The sequence below is a fragment of the Python bivittatus genome, unplaced genomic scaffold (assembly GCF_059951505.1).
Source record: "Python bivittatus isolate LINGU-HERP-01145 unplaced genomic scaffold, Pbiv_v1 ctg000780_np1212, whole genome shotgun sequence".
Lineage (NCBI taxonomy): Eukaryota > Metazoa > Chordata > Lepidosauria > Squamata > Pythonidae > Python > Python bivittatus.
Genome location: NW_028277108.1, coordinates 1,797,624 through 1,817,594, shown reverse-complemented (window position 1 = coordinate 1,817,594; position 19,971 = coordinate 1,797,624). Strand labels below are relative to the sequence as shown.

At 38.5% G+C, this 19,971-nt stretch overlaps 1 protein-coding gene across 1 annotated transcript in view; it reads right to left on the bottom strand.

Moving 5' to 3' along the window:
• Positions 1-4,483: 4,483 nt before the first annotated feature.
• Positions 4,484-19,971, bottom strand: part of MARCHF5 (membrane associated ring-CH-type finger 5) — a 36,942-nt gene continuing 21,454 nt past the window's right edge. The window contains exons 4-6 of the mRNA XM_088128998.1: positions 16,969-17,152; positions 16,442-16,608; positions 4,484-12,279 (exon numbers count right to left, since the gene is read on the bottom strand). Coding sequence (XP_087985124.1) covers positions 12,169-12,279; positions 16,442-16,608; positions 16,969-17,152 — 462 coding nt within the window. The 3' untranslated portion in view covers positions 4,484-12,168. The remainder of the gene's footprint in view (positions 12,280-16,441; positions 16,609-16,968; positions 17,153-19,971) is intronic.

Below are 19,971 nucleotides of genomic sequence, written 5' to 3'. Positions count from 1 at the left end.
TATTTCTTGGTTTAGCTTTTGCTGTTTATTAATCAACTTTAGTACTTCATCATTGCCTCGTTCATTGTTCATTTTCCCTACCTTTGTACTCTTTATTTCTTGCAATCTTCCTAGAAAAAAAGCCAACCAAATAAAAAACCAAGTCAACTCAAATCAAGTGCCTGAGTTGGACATTAGGCCTTCCCCGATATTAGGGCTGGCCCATTGCGCAATCTACAGGGCAGCCCTTGGGCTTTCAAGCGCAGCTGATCCCCACCCTCCTGACCTGTAGAGATGATGGTGGTTTGTGCATGTTTGATATGCGTAAGAGCTAAGCCAGATTTGGTTACATTTGTTTTTCTTCTCTGATGATGAAAACAGTGGAGAGGCCTAATCTGAAGGGAGCCAGAGGACCAAGGAAGGGATTTCTTGCATCCTTTGTCTTCTCCAGATGGCTACCTGCGATACAACCAGGTGGAGGTAGCCACAAGAACCAAGATTCAGTCAGATAATCAAGGTTGTCTGTAGCTAAGAAACATGGGCATATTGTATTTTCTCTCCGTGGAAACCCCCTGGAAAAAGATTAAACGGACCGGAGTTTCTGGAAATAATAACAAATGGCTCTCTTCATCCAACTTGTTTATAATCAGGCAAGTTAACCATCTAGACTTCCTTTTCTACAGTGTAGGAAATCTGGCTAGTGTTAACTTTGCTCAGGGTTTTGTTAAATTTTGTTGGTGTGTATCTTAGTGTGTTTGAAATTCTGTAAATCCAGCGAATAGAGTAAGGTGAAGTACATTTTGCAAACAGTCATAGACAAAGAATCCAGGGTTGGATTCAGTATCTAGGGGTTATTACTTTTTCTTGATATTAGGTTCTGGGTGAATTTCCTCCCAGAAAAACTTGAGACTTCAATTTAGATGTCTAAAAGCTATATATAACGTCTTGTAATACCCCAAAGTCAGCCAAACAGCACTTTACGTTCAAATTAATGACAGGTAGCTACAAGATTCTGTTAATGTAACCTTATAGTATAGAGCTAATACTCCTGGGTGTGCTGCTTGTCTGGATTACCTCGAAGGGCTGACGTCAGTCTTGCAAGTCAGAAAGTACATCTTTTTCCCACTCGCCTTTACAATCCAAGAAACTAGGAAGGGTCCCTTCTGAGATGTTTGCCATGCCCCCATTCCTTCTGCAGGCTCAGCTGCCTCTTATCTGACCGTGGCCCAGTCTGCAGCTCTTCCTCCTGTCTCCCAAGTTCATCCCCACATACCATTACACCATATTAATACAATCTGCTGAAGAAGACAAACAGGAGTATGTTATATGTACTATATTGGATGCCAGTTTGCCAGCAAGCTGTTACAGTACACTATTGACATCCAAGGTTTAAGATCTTGGTATCTAACAGGAAATTCTCCCTTATGTGGGTATTTATCAATTAAGATCTTCAGCATGCTGCATTTGATAAAAACAGCCTCCTTGTCAAACTTATCCCTTTTCAGTCCTGGTTAATGACCAGCCTTGCAAGCTTTTGATACTAGTTTAAGCTACCTTTTGCTAAAGCTTCTGATTAAAGCTGTGCTGTTCTACTTTCTGTTTTGATTTGGTACGGTTGAACTATATTACAGAATTTTAAACACTTCCATGGTTTTAAAGATGCAAGGTTTTAAACATTTTTACTGTAAATTTTAAAATCTCTCTCTCTCTCTCTCTCTCTCTCTCTCTCAATCCAACACCCTTTCTGTTGTTTCAATCAATAATAAAATATCCCATTCCGATAATGAAAAAAAAATGCTTCCATCTTTTACAATGAAGTGAATTTCCCTGGAAAGGGCCACCCATTTCAGAGAATAGTGATATTACAGAAAAGGGGGAATATGTGTGTCTACACCCAAAGCAAATTCATTTGTAGCAGGGGGTCCTGAGCCCAAACAGTCTAGTGGTGCCATCCATCCGGATATGCATTTTTGGCTTCTCAGTCCTCTAGATGACAAACATTTGCATTTTCTCTTGGAATATGTTATCTTTATGTTGCTGGGAACATGGACCTAGTTTGTACCTGCCTCTAGCAGTGGAACACACAGTACATTTCTTGTAAAACAAAATTACTTTTCTCATCTCCACAAGAAGTTCTATGTTTTTGCACAAATGGTGTTCTTATAAATTGCGTATTGGTGTCTCCCCACAGACACACAAACCAATTGTATATAGAAAGACCAGATATGTGATCCTGCTTATTCTTTCTGTAGGCAGTGAGATCTGGTTTACTGCCTTTATAGAACAGCTAATCTGGCTACTCCCATAGTCCTTACTGGATACACGACCCATTGGAGGTTTGAAAGACATCTTGTGGCTTCTAAAGTCAGTTCTGATCTTGCATCTTAGCTTGTGGATGATCTTATCACAAGTGAAACGAAAGAGCTGATTGCTTTCTGGTGATTCGGGCTGTCTGGCTTTGTGTGTGCGTGTGTTTTTAAGGAGTACTTGGATACAGTACATTCGTTTATACTTCCACCTTTTGACTTAAAACACCAAATCTAGAAACAGTTATAAAACAGTAGCAAAATGTACAGAGCCAGTTTTTGAGTTCATCCTGGGAAAAGTGATATTAGTCTACATGAAGGTTGGGGAGAAGGGTGTGCATTTCACCTGAAGGATCAGATGTAGCATGAGAGTACTCCCAGGAGATCTTTGTAGTGGAGGCTAGATAGACCTTTTAAGCAATTCCATCTTCTATGTAATAGGGAATGCTCTTTAGTTATCCAAGTTCAGATAAGCTGCAATGGTTTATATCTGGGCCATCTCTGAAAATGATTCAGAAACTTAAGATAATCCTGAATTGGTCCAATTCACAGGCTAACTAGGCTTTGGTCAAAAGTCAGCAAACCAATAAACAGGAGTTAAGAGTTGGACTTGCTTGTAAAGCTGTAAATCATGCTTAAGCCCTTTGTCTTGCTTGCAAGGGGTCAGGCAACAGCAGTATCTGAACTGGCCCACAATCAAAACCCCAATAAGGAATCCAAGTACAATGCTCAAGTTCCAAGGAGGAGTCATCTGTAGATGTCAAGTCCAGTCTGGGAGTCAGGAATTCATAGTTTGCACAGCATACAGCTTCAAGGGACACTGTTGCAGAACTTATTCCAGTAGAGCAGTGTTTTTCAATCTCAGCAACTTTAAGTTGTATGGACTTCAACTCCCAGTATTCCCTAGCCAGCATGGCTGGCTGGGGAATTCTGGGTGTTGAAGTCCATACATCTTAACATTGCTGAGGTTGAGAAGCACTGCAGTAGAGAATCTCTCCTCTGAATGGACTTTAATATCTCTTTACTCCCCACTTAGGTGCAAGTGAAGCTGAGCCGCCCTGATTGTTGGAATCAGAATTTCCAATCAGGCATTGTCCCCATGAGTGGCTACTCCTTCATCTTCCTATAGTCTGATCCTCCATACATTGGGGCATCAGTTTTCCCTTCAGTTCCAGGTCAGGATCCTTCATATTGAGGTCAGGAACATCTGTTCTTTCTTATCTGGTTCCTGGGTTAGCAGCTTCATTGGCAGGCTCAGCTTCTGGGCAAGATGATGTTTCTAGCTGGGCCCTGACAGACAATTAAGTTACTGGCTGCATGGGAGTAGTGCTTCGTTAGGTCTCCCTCCATTTCTGGATTCAGTTCAAAGGATTGACAGTGATTTTTAGGGCTATGAACGGATTGAATTCAGTCTTATCTAAAAGAGTATCGCTCACTAAATGTACCTTCTAGATAATCTTTTGATCCTTTCTCAGTCTGCCTCCACTGAATGAAAATAGGAGATAGGAGGAGGCCTCCTCAGTTGTGCAGCCTGTATATGAAATAGCCGCTCCCAAATTGCTCATTGAGTGCCCATGTGTTTAATTTTTTGCATCAGGTGCTACTTCTCTTCTAGGATTTTAGATACCTCTGCTGATTATTATTACTATTGGATGTTCCCACTATGACCTATTTAGACTCCTGACCAAATAATATGGTATTGTGCTACTTGGTGCCCTGTCAGTTGAGTGATTGAGTACACAAAGCTCTCTTTTGAAACAAGTAGTTTATTGAGACTTGACTGCCTCTTACATGCTCATACATAGAGTAAATAGACTTAAGATTAAAAGCCATGGGTGCTAATACATTCTCTTATGCAAATAAAATTATTTACAGTGAAACAAATTATTTACAGTGAAACAGAAATTAAGTTGCAGAGCACATAGTGGGAAACAAGCATTTATGAAGAGAATACCCAACCCCTGACAGAAGACTAGTCCAGTGTTTCTCAACCTCAGCAACTTTAAGAAGTGTGTACTTCAACTCCCAGAATTCCCCAGCCACCATGCTGCTACAATTTGATTGAAGCAACAGCTACAGTATGTCAACTGGAAGGCGCTGTAGGCTTTTCACACCACTCTCCTACTTCAGGCTTGAGACTGGAAGTTATTGGTTTGAAAGCTTGTACTGTATCTATTCTGAATTGGATGCTAGATGGACAGTGATGAGCAAGGTGGTACCTTGTGCGGTAATCTGGTGGTCCGTGATCCTCAGGAATTCACAGCTCCTGTTTAGCCGGAAGCCAAATTCCAGTTTCAACCTTACCTGGACTAGAATATCCTGGTGGTCAGTAACTCATGGCTTGGTCACTACTTGGCTGGATGATGGCCATGCACTGTCTGGGGAGCTATTCAAAAGCTGCCGCTGGTACAAAATGCGGCAGCCAGATTGGTGGTAGGACAACCCCACCAGTGTAGAATAACACCTGAATTCTGAAGTTATCGCACTGGTTACCAGTAAGCTCCCAGCTGCAATTCCAAATATTGGTTGTTACCTTTCAACCTTTTTGGGTTCAGCACTGGGAGATGTTAGGTAACTTTCTGAGAATGGAATCTGCCTGTCTGGTCTAGGATCCCAGAGATACTCCCAACTTTTACCTTTCTTACATTTCATAAACAAGTAAAATCACTAAGTGTTTAGTCCCAGTTGATAATCATGGCTATCCAACATGGTTCCTCTATTTGGAATCTCTTTCTGGTTTGAATTTATAATGTAATTTTAATCTGTGGTACTCCGTTCCCAGTCCTTCAGGTTGGATTGCAAATGCTACAAATAAATAAAAATCGAGGGTGTCTTACCTTTATGACAAACTTTCCACTTCCAAAGGTGTTTGGAATTCCTTGCAGGCTGTGTATCCTGAGGGTCACAGTCTCAACAACACATCTGGAGGATACCAATTTAGAGAAAGCTGTTGTAATATAAAAGCCATAAGCACAGGAGTCTTGCAGGGAAAATGTCCTTGTCCATTTCCTCAAATAAATTCTAGAGGAAGAATGAGTGTGTGAAGGGGTGATAGTAAAAGGATCTTAGAAATGACAGTTGTACAATGGCATGAAGAAACATTGTGCACATTTTGCCAAATGCTCTCCGCCTCCTACCCAAGGAAGCAAATAGCATTTCTGTATCAATTGGTCCTAAGTTTCAGTATCTTATGCAAGACTTAATAGGTAATTAAATGTAGGCTGCCATAATATGCAAGGGAAACTGATGGTGTGATTCTTTATATATTCCTTTTGGTGGGAGGAAATAGTATCAGTGTGTAACAGTGCTGATTATAGCTTTGAAAGGTGTGTAGGAGTTAGCTACTGCAGTACTAACTTTCACTGGGGCTCTGAAATCGTTCTGCTGAGGGCAGAGCGCATGGCTTGCAAATATCAACAAAAGTGGTGGCTGGTGGGGGGGGAGGGTCTTTGTTGAGTGTCCACAGTGTAATGCACACAGAGAGAAAACCGCGCTCCTTTTCCCTGCTGGTGGTCACATCCCCATTCACCCTCTGGAGAGCCAGACGGGGTCTTCAGTGCAATGCATTGTGAAGTGACTGCACCAGTTCCCTTGGTAAGCAGGCCCAGGCCAATGTCAAATTGACTGCACTGAGAACACCTTCACAGCAAGAGAGAGCGCCAGTTACTCTTGAGAACCCCCTTAGGTACAAGGAAGCAGTGGGTTTGGACAACAGATCGTGAGAGCCATAGAAGGTGGGGAACTAGTGGGTCTTGGCCTTACTCTGCTTGAGTGCCAGATACTTAGCTGTTTGTTCAGTCTGTGCTGTAGCATTTGCTTCTGCAAATTTAATTCAGGCACAGCTGCAAAGATTTCATTGAGTAACTGTCCAAGGTATAAATCCAGATGCTGTTCAAATGCAACTTTCAGCAAGTCACCCCACTGATCACAGTGACTAGGGCTGATAGGAATTGTCCTGCAACAACTTCTGACATATCTGATGAAAATGGATACTAATTATTTCCAACTAGGAATGTGCAAAACGTTCCATGCACAAACCGTGTACAGAAGAGCTGGTTTTGGGTGGTCTGTGTGCCTGAATAGAAACTGGCATGTTTGGGTCTGTGCATAGAAGGAAATGGGGCTGTGTTGTTCTGGTCAGAAATGGTTTGGAGGGGGTGTGTGGGGGAAAAGCCAAGATCCAAGGCAGCAGAGAGACAAAACGGGCAGCAGTTGGTATGTGCTGCACTTTGACATTGGTGACAGTGACTGAAGAGGGGCAGAAGGTGCTGGGAACTTCACGGGCAGGTAAGATGATGGGATAAGCCACCCTGGAGGCTGCTGAAGGGATGGGAGAAGGGAAGGGAGTGATGCAATGTGCTGGTGCCTTGCTTACTCACCCTTTCTGGATTTTGTTTTCTCAGAAACCTGGAACCAAAACAGTTTAGGGTCCATTCAGCCAAAGCATGGTTGGCCCTAAATGGTTTAGGCAGAACCCCTGAACACAGTGGTTTTGTTCAATGTTCAAAACAAAGCAGTTTCCTCATGTTGTGCAAACCCCTTACCTCCCATACATGTTGCAGTAATTACATGATCAATGTGGGATCAAATTATGCCTTCTACTTGGAAACAGCTATTGCTGCAGTCTCATGGTAAACAGCACACCCTCTTAACTTCCTAGCCTAGCCACATTGTTAAGCCTCTTTAAGTATACTGTACATCTCCAAGTATCAATACACTTTGTCCTGAATGATAGACAATCTTCAACCCACACTGATTTTTGTACCCCAGCTAAAAATAACAACATCAAGCTACTATAGTGAAATGTGAGGAATTGTGCTCAGATAGCTATCTAGGCCCATCCAACCCTTGATCTGACAAGCAAGAAAGTGAGCGTATCCAAATTATGCTGAGCCTTTGTGCCATGGCTGTCCCAAGTGTGTATGTAATTACTGTTTCTATGTGCAGTGTGGATTTTTTTTCTTGGAATGACACTTTAAGCAAGTGGCATTGACATAGCATAGTTTGCTAGCATCAACTGCTACTGAACAAAGCCTTTAGAATTGGTGGAAAGTGATTTTGATCTGCAACTGTCTTCTTCGTATATGGAACTATGCAAGATGTTAAATACAGAGCAAAGGCAGGTAATCCCTAGGCCAGGCACGCCCTTCCTGAGGCTTTGGTGTGGTTCTTGAAAATCTGCCCATTTGCCACCAAAAATCAACTATGTTGGAACTTCCTACTACATTTCAGCAAATGGAATCACTGAATTTCAGTGACGAACAGCTTGGAAGTATTTCCTATAATATTTGCAATACAATCAGAAGGTTACTAAAGACAGTGCATGTGATAAAACAAGAAGCCTCAAGATTAATGGGTGCTGAATAAATGTAGACTGAATATAGGAATAATCAGTATGAAGGAAGTAGTTTGAGATAGTTTGAAGATATAGAATGAACGAACATCAAATCACAAAAGAAATATATAAAGGAAAAGAAAGGGGAAGATGAATAAAATTCTGTTTGGATGGTGTTCATGAGATCCTCAAAGAGAAATAAATGAGAAATTTGAAGAACAAATATAGTGCATGGATATAGTGGTAGCAAGGAGAGTTTGTAAAGATGGAAGAATCTGGAGATGTATAGTGTAAACCAGTGTTTCTCAACCTTGGCAACTTTAAGATAGGTGGACTTCAACTCCCAGAATTCCCCAGCCAGCATGGCTGGCTGGGGAATTCTGGGAGTTGAAGTCCACCTATCTTAAAGTTGCCAAGGTTGAGAAACACTGGTGTAAACTATTTAACCATGATTCTCTTTCATTTCCTGCCTTTGTTTTGCTTATTATTTGTAGTTTGGATGTTGCTTGTCCCAAAATGGAATATTTGATCGTTTGTGGGGCACACCATGACCTACTTAGAGTTCTCATAAAAATGCTGACCGTACAGGCAGGCCCAGCCCCAAATACACATTAAACAGATGGCAAATTGGTGAGATTTTCTCTTTCACCTCCCTCAGGAAAGCTTGTACCCAACTTCCCTTTTGTCATTTTCTCTACCAGTCATGGACACTTCCAAACAAGATGGGCTGTTCCACCATTATTATTAAAAATAATAATGGTGGGGGACATGTACAGTGTCTAGGGACCATCTAGAAATTAAGATGTGCCAGAAGCTGACAGTTTGCTCTGTGGTGTGCCTGCTTCCCGGTTAATTTGTTTTAATTAAGAATCTAAAACAATATTGAAACTAGCGTAGGAGGGCACAGAGTGATGCCAAGGTAGGTGTCTAGGGACATGTTAACACCACATGCATCACTATGCCTATCCCTGCTTCACGGTAAGATGACAGAAATGAAGGCAACGCTTTCTAAATGCTTTTTGAACAAAAGCACCAGCAGAAGGCATCAATTTAGGAACTCCTGTTCTCTAAGTAGCCTTTAATTAACTGAAGCTTTAAAAACTGCAATCTGAACATTTTGATGCAGCAAGACATAGACCGCTCATAAAATTGTTTTGCTAATGCCTTCCTGCTGTTCTATAAAAATGATTATTACTTTACAATAATGTTGCCTTGACTATGTACAGTCCCTTCATAATACAGTCAGGATGAATGTGCATAACTGCTCTCAATTATTTACAGAGGAGCTTAATTAAAACAAGTGTTGACTTAACTACAGCAGCAGGCAAAGTTAGATGATGCAGATGAGACACGTTCCAGTGTTAATGCTTTCCTTTCACTATAAATTTAATTTGTTACTTGGGTGATTAGCGTTTGCTGATTATTCCAGTCACAGGCCTACCATTAAGGTACACTGGACAGCTTGCACTCTCTCTCTCTTATAAAACATACTTCAAAACAAGTAGGGCAAAGCAAGGTCACACAAAAATTAAAGTGCATCATTTAAACCAGGGTTTTCCAAACTGTGAGGTGTACCTCCCTTGGGGAGGTGCAGACAGAATCTAGGGGAGCTGTGAAGAACCTTTTAGTTACATTGTTACAAGAAATCCACCTTTCCCAAAGTTTCATTGTATGGTTTTCATTGTTCATTAGTATTCATTTTGGTGTTTGGATTTTTAGGGGAGGTGTGTGCATTAAGATGACACTAAAGGGAGGTGTGATGGCAAAACATTTAGGAACCCCCGAGTGAAACAAATAGAACGGCCAATGAAACTTAAAGTAGTTGTTTCATCTCATCACTGAATAATTGCTAAGCTGCAAGTTGTGCCACACATAATGGAGTACAAGCTGGACACACATTGTAAGCAGCAAAAACCTCAGAATTGGGCAGAGTGTCCAACTGTTTGTATTTAGAATGTCTTTTTTGATGAAATTGACAAAAGCATTTTTTTCAGAAAGTCACATAAATGTGTCGGAGCAAGCTATCCTCTGTAAGAAAAAAAAAATTGCAAAGGTTTCTTCGTATAAATGAGTTACCTGAATGCCAAGCAAACGTATAGGCTAGCTCTACTGCTTAACAACACAGCAGTTTGTTACTGAACAATTCCACTGAGTGGAAGATTATACTGAACCTGTTTCCCTCACCTCGATGTATGCATAAAGCTGGTTCCTCCACTTATGCAAGTAGGTCAGCCTCAAGCAAAGGATGGTTCAAAGTACACCGAAGCCAGACGTGGAAGGCTCGCTCACTTCAGACATGCAGCATAAGGATAAAAAATGGGGAAAGAGAACAGTGGAGAACTCATCACTCCATCTCAAAATTAAGGAAAATAGTGGCAAGTTCCCAGGATCTGCACTGAATAATAAAGGCAAAAAACTCAACCTAATTCTGAATATTTGCATCCCAAGCATCTAAAGATTGTCTCATAAAAGTAAAATAGTGAACAGTAAAATAGTTTTGGAAGATGGAATTTGTTGTAGATTATTTATTAACAGAGTTAACTTTGGTTCTCAAGCTACTATTTTTGTTGTTAAATATTTAATGCCCTCCAATAAAATATAATCAACTTTTCTGCATTTCATCTCTCTTCAGACACTGTACACTTAAATGTAAAAAAATTTATTCAGTCTCATCCAATATGTGATCACAAGTTGTACCAACAGAACATTTAAACTGCACAATAACAAAGTAATGGTTTTGCTACTGAATTAAAAATAATTCCACATTATTCACAGTACATTTGGATCAGAAGATACAGAATAGTTTCTGAAGTTTAACTACAGAACAAATTTCAAATCCACACTGCATTAGTTGACATTATGAGTGTGTGTGTTTAAAAAAAAAAATCCTGCAGGTAGCAAAGGGCTAGTGTATATACAGGAAATAACACTCACAAGACTTTTCTTCAAAAGAATTTTACAAAGTATTTACAGCACTGAAGATCCTTGAAGAAATCCAGCAATTTGCAAGTACAGCTCTCTGTGTGTGTAATTCCAGAGTCCAACTGAATTAAACTTGTAATTCTTTTCAGTAGTTGGAAGATACAACTAGTATTCTCCTATACTTTATATTTCTGCACATACTTTAATACTGGAATACTAGTTGGTCATTATATACATTTTATACACTTTTAAAATATTACATTTCTATATTTAAAATAATGTTCACTTCAGAAAATTGTATTTTGTTAACATACATTATTGCAAACGAACATGAAGCCCATTTTCTTGTCTGCTTAATTTCTGGTGAAGAACTATTTATCAATTCTTAAAAAGAAGAAAAAGTTTCTATTGTTTGCAGTGAATGTTACACATTGTTGAATCTAACATTATCTAGTTCCCTACTACTGCTGACACAAATGCCACCAGTAAACCCAGGATTTGGAATTGATTACATAGCTATAATATCACTTCACACTGATAACCTTATTTCTCTTGTCAAGAAAAATGTTGCTTAAGTATCATTCCTCAATCTCAATTCTGTTATGTTCTAAGAAACCCATTTTGTTTACTAGAACAGGGCTTCTCTATGTGCGTATGTAGAATTAGTACCAATACTCCAAGTATTTGCTGGGAGGTTCCATCAAAATCAAAGACACTTAGAAAATGCATTCTCAAAATAGAAGCAGTAAAGTGCCAGATGTCACAGAAGTAAAATATTAAAACAACTTCTATTTAAAAAAGCCCTACTGATAAATACAATTTGTATTATAATGTTTATAATTTCCTGAACACTTTTGGAAGTATAGGTAGAATACTTCTACATATAATTTCATGTTATCAGTCCTGGTTTTGAACCCTTGCTTCTATATTTATCTTGAACTAATGATACCCACAATTTGGCTGGGATTCCACAGTACACTGGTACGAAGTAATAACCCCAATATTGCAACTTGGTTACAAGCAGATTGTGATTTAGTTTCTTCATTTCACAGGTGGCAAATAAGAGTCATTTATATATAGTACAGCTTACAATGCAAAGACTAAAAACCATTTGATGAAACTGTTAAAAAAAAACAAACCCATGTTAATATTCCAAGTGCTTATTAAGAGCAGGCATTTTCAGTTTTTAACATTCTAGAAATGTCGGCTATTTCGACAGGTAGCTGTTGACTAGCAAAGAATTATGCATTTACCGCAATAAACATACAAAAGATACTTCAGTACAGTCTGCACATAATTTATTAACTTAATAAGTGTTAGGCTTCTGTTTCAAAAAAACAAAAAGTCAATATATGCCCACAGAAAATGGATTCAGATGTCTCCCGCCACAAAGAAAAATACAATAATGAAAACAAATTACATTCTTAAGCTTAACAACTAAGTAGAATTGACCTTGACATTATAAAGTCTTTTATTAGTCTATGTGGAAAGGGGAGAGATACAAAATGCAGCAGCATCTCATCCAATCTCTGCTCCTGTAGCTAAATAATAGAATTGCTGCAGAATATAGGAAATGAGATTGCCAGAGTCTGACAGGCATATAGTAGTCATTTATTCTTGCTCAAACTATTCTTGCTCAGGATAGTTTAAAATTTTCCGATGAGCTTGTCGCAAATATTGCTGCTGTTTGAAGTAGACTTTGAAAGCTCCTTTTATAGCAACAAAAGCAATTCCACCCTAAAAATAAAAGGGAACAATTATTCAAAGTCTACCGAAGAAATTCAGTATCTTTTTTTAATGTAGCTTTTTATACACCATTGTAATATGCCTTGAAGTTAGGTTAATTAAAGCAATTTCATATAAACACTGGAAACATACCATTCCCTGTCATAATGTGGCTCTGTGATGTTTCTCTTATAAAAATATCTCATGCGGATTTTACACATTATTTTGGAAGGGTTTTCCTAATTAATTTAATGGGAGGGAGGTCTTCTGATTTCTAATGATGAGAGTAAGTTGAACCATTCTAAACGTGATGGTTTGAAGGAATGGGAATGAGCCAGAGGCTTCAGCATGCCCTTTGCTCCCCGGGGGTATGATGACCACATGCCTGTTCTAATCAAATCACAGGTTGCTCTTCTCTCACCACCTGCAAACCTGAACGATTAGGTAAGGCAGGTCCTCCTAATCAGGCCTGCAGCTACAGGAACCTTCAGGCACTATTATTTAAATGCAGACTCTGAGTGGCTATGGATACAAAAATACTACATGTAAAAATCTTTTTTCTTTTGCTGGTCCTTCTCTTGCCAATGTAAGCATAAGGGGATTGAAAGCTCCCACCTCCCTTTTATTATTTAGACTGAACTAGAACAAATGGGTGAGCTTAGACAAACTCTGGCTAATTTAAAACAGAAATAGATCCTTCTGAACTTCTCATCATGATGGGAAGGGGGAAGATGATTTGTAAAAAAACGTACTTTAGCCTTAATTCTAAACAAGGTCTTTGGGTTTTTTTAGCCAATTTTTTTTTATCCAAGGATTTTAGACTAAATAACATTTAAAATAAAATTACCTGTTTGGGTAAAGTAAATAGTGTCATATTATGGAGCACAGTTATTTCAACAATGCCATGGTCTTTCTAGGAAAGTTTGCTAGGCAAACCCAGACACATTTCAGGGTTCCTCATTTGCCTAGCTTAGTTTTTATTTTATTTTTTTTAAACTAGAACTTTAATTCCCAGCTAGATGTAAAATGATGATTTTGGATAATACTATATATTTTTCTAATGGAAAATTAAGAGCCAACAAGTGCAAATTTGTTGTGTTTATATTTCTGGTTTTAATATACAGTACTAGTTTGATATTCTATTTATTTTTCTTTATTATTTATTAATAAAACTGTATTTGTTTTATTAAGCACTAGCTTATTTAAAAGAGGGACTTGAAATGATAAACATTAGCTCAAAAGTGAATTATTAGGATGTGTATCCTGAGCAATATGGTATCAATTATTTTTTCAGGTGGTCCCTATAATTTTGGGAAATTCACAATTTGAGAAACACTAGGAAAAAATGGAAGGCTCAGCTTGCACTACTTTGAACTATAAAACAAGCAAGCAATGCAATGAGGGAATGAGAAAATAGATAGCTCTTCCCCTAGTTTCTCTTCCCATTACTCCAAATGACCTTCAGGAATCAGATTTTGATTCTAATTTCTCTCAACTTCTCAAACAATAATCCCTGAGTAACATTATGCTATAATTTTTGGTATCATCTTCATTCATGTAACTGCCCCCACAATCTCATTTTCTCGCCTCACATTTTCAATTCCCTCTCTGATTGCCCTGCTTGATAATTCAGCGCTCCCTCAAAATCAGTATGTCCAACAGCTATTTCAACTTTTATTTCAAATCTTTCTTCTCCAAAAGTTACCATTCATTTTGCTGAATAACAACATAATAAAATGTACTTATTTTTTATACTTTCCTTTTAAGTTCCATTTTCCATCTATAGCTAAACTAAAGATACTTCATCCAGTACAGTGGTGCAAAAAACTAAAAGCCGTTCTTTTGTCACCTCATCAAATAGTTTATTGAGTATCTTCATCCACTCTCAAATGTTGTCTCCTCCTGTCTCATCTTTTCATAACACTCTGCTCCCAGATTTGTATTCTGAATACTCAATATTCAACCTTAAATCTGAAGGCCTTGTTTCCCCACTAATCTCAGATTTTATATCCCAAAAGCTCCGTCACTGCCTGCCCCTCAAAGGACTCAGCCATTTCTTCCCTTTGCTGCCTCCTAAGTGATGCAACTCATCTTGCGCTCTCTTAATCCCACCTTTTGGGTTAAACCTTTGACAAAATTCCTCTACTTCAGAGCGTAAATTTAGGCACATCCAACTCAAACAAGCATATGTTCCTCCATTCACACCTGTTTCCACCTTTTCCTAAACTAAACAGTGAGAAAAGTAACTAGTATTCATAATCCCAGATAGCCAAACTGTTCAGCAGCTGTCCTCCCCAAGTTTCTCAGTGGCAAGTGCTGCGTTTCTCTACACCATCAAGCTCCATGTGTGTCAAACTCCTAACAGCACCAAGGAAGCAAGATTCACAATCTTATTAATAAGATTTAATGCCAAGAAGGGATTAGATTACAGAATCTTGGAAACTAAGTAAGAAAACTGTGTTCCTAATTTATTGATGAGGGTTCTCTATGAGTGGTTCAAATTTCTTTCTCGCAGATTCCCTAACTGATGGACTGAGGCCTCATTGAATAGATATGGGTGAAATGTCCATTTGTTCCTCATCTGCTATGTTTTGAATAACATATTTTCATTCCCAAATTCCCAAAATGCCCTTACAGTGTATACTTGAATTTAAAACTGTCCTTTATTTGCCAGTAGCAGTAATGAAATTATAATTATCTTACATAATAATTTTGGATATCATATTTCTAATTAATTCATATAACCTTGATATCCATAGCTAGCTAGCATTCAGCCTTGGCTTAATTCACTTTGATGAAAAAGCAATTACATAAGAGAATAATTTTTGAATACAATGACTTAAGTGGTAACAAGCAGCATATAATAGGAACATTTGCTCCTGTAACTTAATGCATTCACGTAAAGTATTTGGAACCTTGAGGCCACACAGCCACAGCCACTATGGTCTAGAAGACACTTACTAATCTGTGAGCCTCAGCCTTGGTTCTAGATGCCCACTCTGTATCAACTAACTTACCGATCTATTGTTTAGTCAAAGCTATAAATTAGGAGTAGGAAACTGCATCTAGTTCAAGGAGCTAGTTTTCCTTGTTAACCTCAGCAGGCCAAATCTTGGATTTGGAAACAAGGGTTCCTATTTTTACTCCTCCATCTTATTTATTTACAAAATGTCTATCCCATATTTATTCATCCTACAGCTTACAAATACATAAGCATCCCCATATAATCCAAAACCAAAAACAATAACATCCAAATAAAACTCTCTCAAAAAGTATAATTGCAACACAAAAGCCATGATCAAAACCACTTAAGAGCCACTTGTGTTCATCTGCCTTTCCACAAGAACACAATCATTGCCAGCCTCCTGCTGCATATGGATTAGGGAACTTCCAGCCTCTTCTTGCTCATGTGCACATGACAGAGGTGTGGGGACAAATGGGTGCAATCACAGGGAAAGAACCTGGATGGAAGCCCACTGGACCATATCCAATCCATGGCCTAGAAATCTCGCATCCCTGCAATAAATCATGTAATTACACAATTACAGAATTTCTAGGTATGGGAGAAACTCAGCTATGAGTAAGGCAAGTCTCAGGGTTCGGTATTGACTTCATTATGAAATCATTGATTAGGTTTGAGAAACAGTGCTTTGTAACATGAGGAAATCCTGATCTGACACACAAACACATCTTATGCAGCAGGCTATATTCCAAAATACTATACAAGTGGATTCACAAAACACCTGAAGGTAAGGCTGTATTCAATAGTTTATAGTCATGGGAAATCAGCTATTTATTATATAGGCATAGTGTGTTTGTGAAATAGCAATTGTGTTTCATCAAATGAAGTTAAGGCGTAGCATGTTATATGAACCCAGCCTATTACACTGGTATGCAAAATTTAGGCACCCCTGCCTGGTCAAATTGTATGTTTCAATGGAACTCTAAATGAACAGAACAGAACAACCTCCACATGATATCTGCGAATTTGAATGCATATTTAATATTTACACACAGTTCTTTACAGATTCAAAATGAGAATTTACATGCTCATTATAGAGCATGTTATTTAGCAGAAGGATAAAAACACAATTATGTAAAGAGATGACAAATGGTTAGAAATAAAGTTTCTATAATCTTATAGGTTTATTTCTATAAAGAAACTTCATCTTACCAAAATTGTTCTTTGAAGATTAGAATTAACACTGCTGAACATCAATTTTCCCACGATTGTAGCAATTGTGGGAAAGACAAGAGCTCCACACAGAATACGAGTAGCAGAGACATGATCTGCTAAAGGGTTGGCCTCAGCTGGAATACGAGGAACAGGACATCCAATCCCTGAAGAAAAATGCCATTGCTAACCAAATATTAGAATATCCTAAATCATGTATGTTACACATTTCTACACAACAAACTTTTCAATGTAGCATTTTAATTGTATTCACATTCAGGATTCTTTGCATTACATTTTTTTTGCACTAAATCCCATTAAAATAATGTATGATTATTAATAATGCCATACAAAGTAAGTTTATTCTTTACATTTTGGTTCTTTCAACTGAGATAGAATTCAACCAGAACCCCCAAAAATATGTTAGATAGGCTCTCTTCCTTAAAGAAGGAGAAATTTGCTATACCATTTCATTCTTCCTCACTGAAACCAAGCCCAGCCTAGATATTAATATTTTGTTGCATTACCTGGAAATATACTGTTCAGTATCTGCAGTTTGTTAGAATATTTTCGCCACAATCTAAGCACATAGTCTTCCCAGCGGATCATCTTTCCCAATATAAGCATAACTGGGATGGTGGGAAGTCCAATTAAAAGGAATAATGGATCTGCTCTCTCCATGACATCAAGGCCCTCTTTATGACCCACAACCTGACCAAAACAACAGCCAAAACAAACCTGCACATTACTACATTGAGCAAAGCACCTTATTTGCATTAACACATAAACATTTTAAAAAGGATCACTCAAAGAATCTTTATCAAGTGTAGGTGTTATTTATGTGGTACAATTTATCAACAACTCCATGGCTGAATCCTTTAAAGCTCATTTAGGAAGACAATTACTTACAATTTAAATGGCATCTACAGCCATCTACTCTAATTCAGATAAAACACTAGCTCTTAATTTTATCAGATGAAGACTTTTTTCCTTCACATATCTTAGTTCAAGTATAGTAGAAACTGCTCTAATGAAATGCTTTAACTTTCTGAATTAAAAGAAATTACTACTGGCACCCATCTGAAATCTATGGGTAATATTAAGTGCCACAGCTAAAAAAATAACCCAATCTGGCCTTTTTCAATTATGCAAAAACAATAGCTTCAATTGAACAAATTTGTTTAGAAGACATTGCAGAAGAGCTGGAAAATACCCTGATCACCTCCAGGGAATATAAGTAGCACTGTACCACACTCTTAAACTGGGACAAGAAGGCTATCCTGGGCAGAGAAAGTAACCACAGCCTGTCAGAGCACTAAGGACAGGAAAACTGGAAATCGATGGCTGGATAAATTTTATTTAGGACCACTTAAGACCAATATTTTTATCTTTTTTTAAAAAAAGTAAAAAATTCATTTCTTCTGATGTATGTTTCAAATCTATTGCAATATCATCTTAATAAGCTGTGTTGGCAGCACAAAAATATCTTGAAACTGAAATTTGACATATTATTTTTTTAACAAGATGTAAATCAATCTGAAAGTGACAGAACTGAAATGAAAGAAGTGTAGCTGCTAAACAAGAATGGCGTTTCTAAGTTAATATATCAAGAACAAACCTCAGTATAAAGCAGAACTTTAAAAAAATCACTAATAGTATATATTACTCTATTTATAGGGGTGAATAATCATTCATAAAGAACTGAAAACTAATATAATTGTATAGATATTATAAACTGCCTAGAGTACTACTAGGCTGAGGGAGTATTTGTTTTTGTGCCTTTGAGTCACTGCTGACTCCTGGCAACTGCCTGGACAAGTCCCTGCAGTTTTCTTGGCAAGGTTTTTTTTTCAGAAGTGGTTTGCCCTGGCCTCCTTCTTCCTAGGGGTGAGAGAGAGCGACTGGCTCAAGGTCACCCAGCTGCCTTTGTGCCTAAGGCAGGACTAGAACTCTCAGTGTCCCAGTTTCTAGCCTGGTGCCTTAACTACTACACCAAACTGGCTCTAGGCAGTATTTAAGTTTCATAAATAAAATTATAGCTGAAATGCACTGGACACATGTCAGTAGGTGTAGTGTTTGTGTTAAGGCTTACGTGAAGTGAAGAGCTGCATGAAAAGGTACTTAAAACTGGCAGTCAAAGCTCAATGCAAGTCAGTTGTCTTTGCCTCACTTCTCTTTCCCCTCAGAGACTGAAAAAGTATGGTAGTCACTGCAGTTTTATTTTTAAAAAGTTTGAAAGCTTGATTCAAGCCTGATCTCCTCCTCCTAAATTTTTAATTCCACTTCTCTCTATATATAGCTCAGATCAGCATGCGCTGACAATCATGCTGTTTTTAAAATAAAAAAATTGGAAAGAAGACTGGGCTGAAAAAAAAAAATACAGCTGTCCTATAAGTCATCCAGGAACGCTTATGACACAGCAGCATCTAGAACACAGGTTTACATGTCACCACTATTCACTAAGCATGCTGGCTCTTGGCAGTCTTGCAAGACATTAAACTAATGGTTTGAGTTCTTAAATGGTAATCTGGGACCCCCTGCTTTTTCTTTGAGTGACTGAGCACAGCTGCTGTGACTTTGAGGAAAGGACTCCACTATGTTCCACTAGGACTGCTACCTTAGAAAAAAGTGAGATTCAGGTACGACTAAAATACAGGGCACTTTAAAAATACAGTGGGGCAAAAAAGTATTTAGTCAGCCACCAATTGTGCAAGTTCTCCCACTTAAAAAGATGAGAGAGGCCTGTAATTTTCATCATAGGTATACCTCAACTATGAGAGACAAAATGGGGGGAAAAATCCAGAAAATCACATTGTCTGTTTTTTAAAGAATTTATTTGCAAATCATGGTGGAAAATAAGTATTTGGTCACCTACAAACAAGCAAGATGTCTGGCTCTCACAGACCTGTAACTACTTCTTTAAGAGGCTCCTCTGTCCTCCACTCGTTACCTGTAGTAATGGCACCTGTTTGACCTTGTTATCAGTATAAAAGACACCTGTCCACAACCTCAAACAGTCACACTCCAAACTCCACTATGGCCAAGACCAAAGAGCTGTTGAAGGACACCAGAAACAAAATTGTAGACCTGCACCAGGCTAGGAAGACTGAATCTGCAATAGGCAAGCAGCTTGGTGTGAAGAAATCAACTGTGGGAGCAATAATTAGAAAATGGAAGACATACAAGACCACTGATAATCTCCCTTGATCTGGGGCTCCATGCAAGATCTCACCCCGTGGGGTCAAAATGATCACAAGAATGGTGAGCAAAAATCCCAGAACCACATGGGGGGACCTAGTGAATGACCTGCAGAGAGCTGGGACCAAAGTAACAAAGGCTACCATCAGTAACACACTATGCCGCCAGGGACTCAAATCCTGCAGTGCCAGACGTGTCCCCCTGCTTAAGCCAGTACATGTCCGGGCCCGTCTGTAGTTTGCTAGAGAGCATTTGGGTGATCCAGAAGAGGATTGGGAGAATGTCATATGGTCAGATGAAACCAAAGTAGAACGTTTTGGTCTAAACTCAAC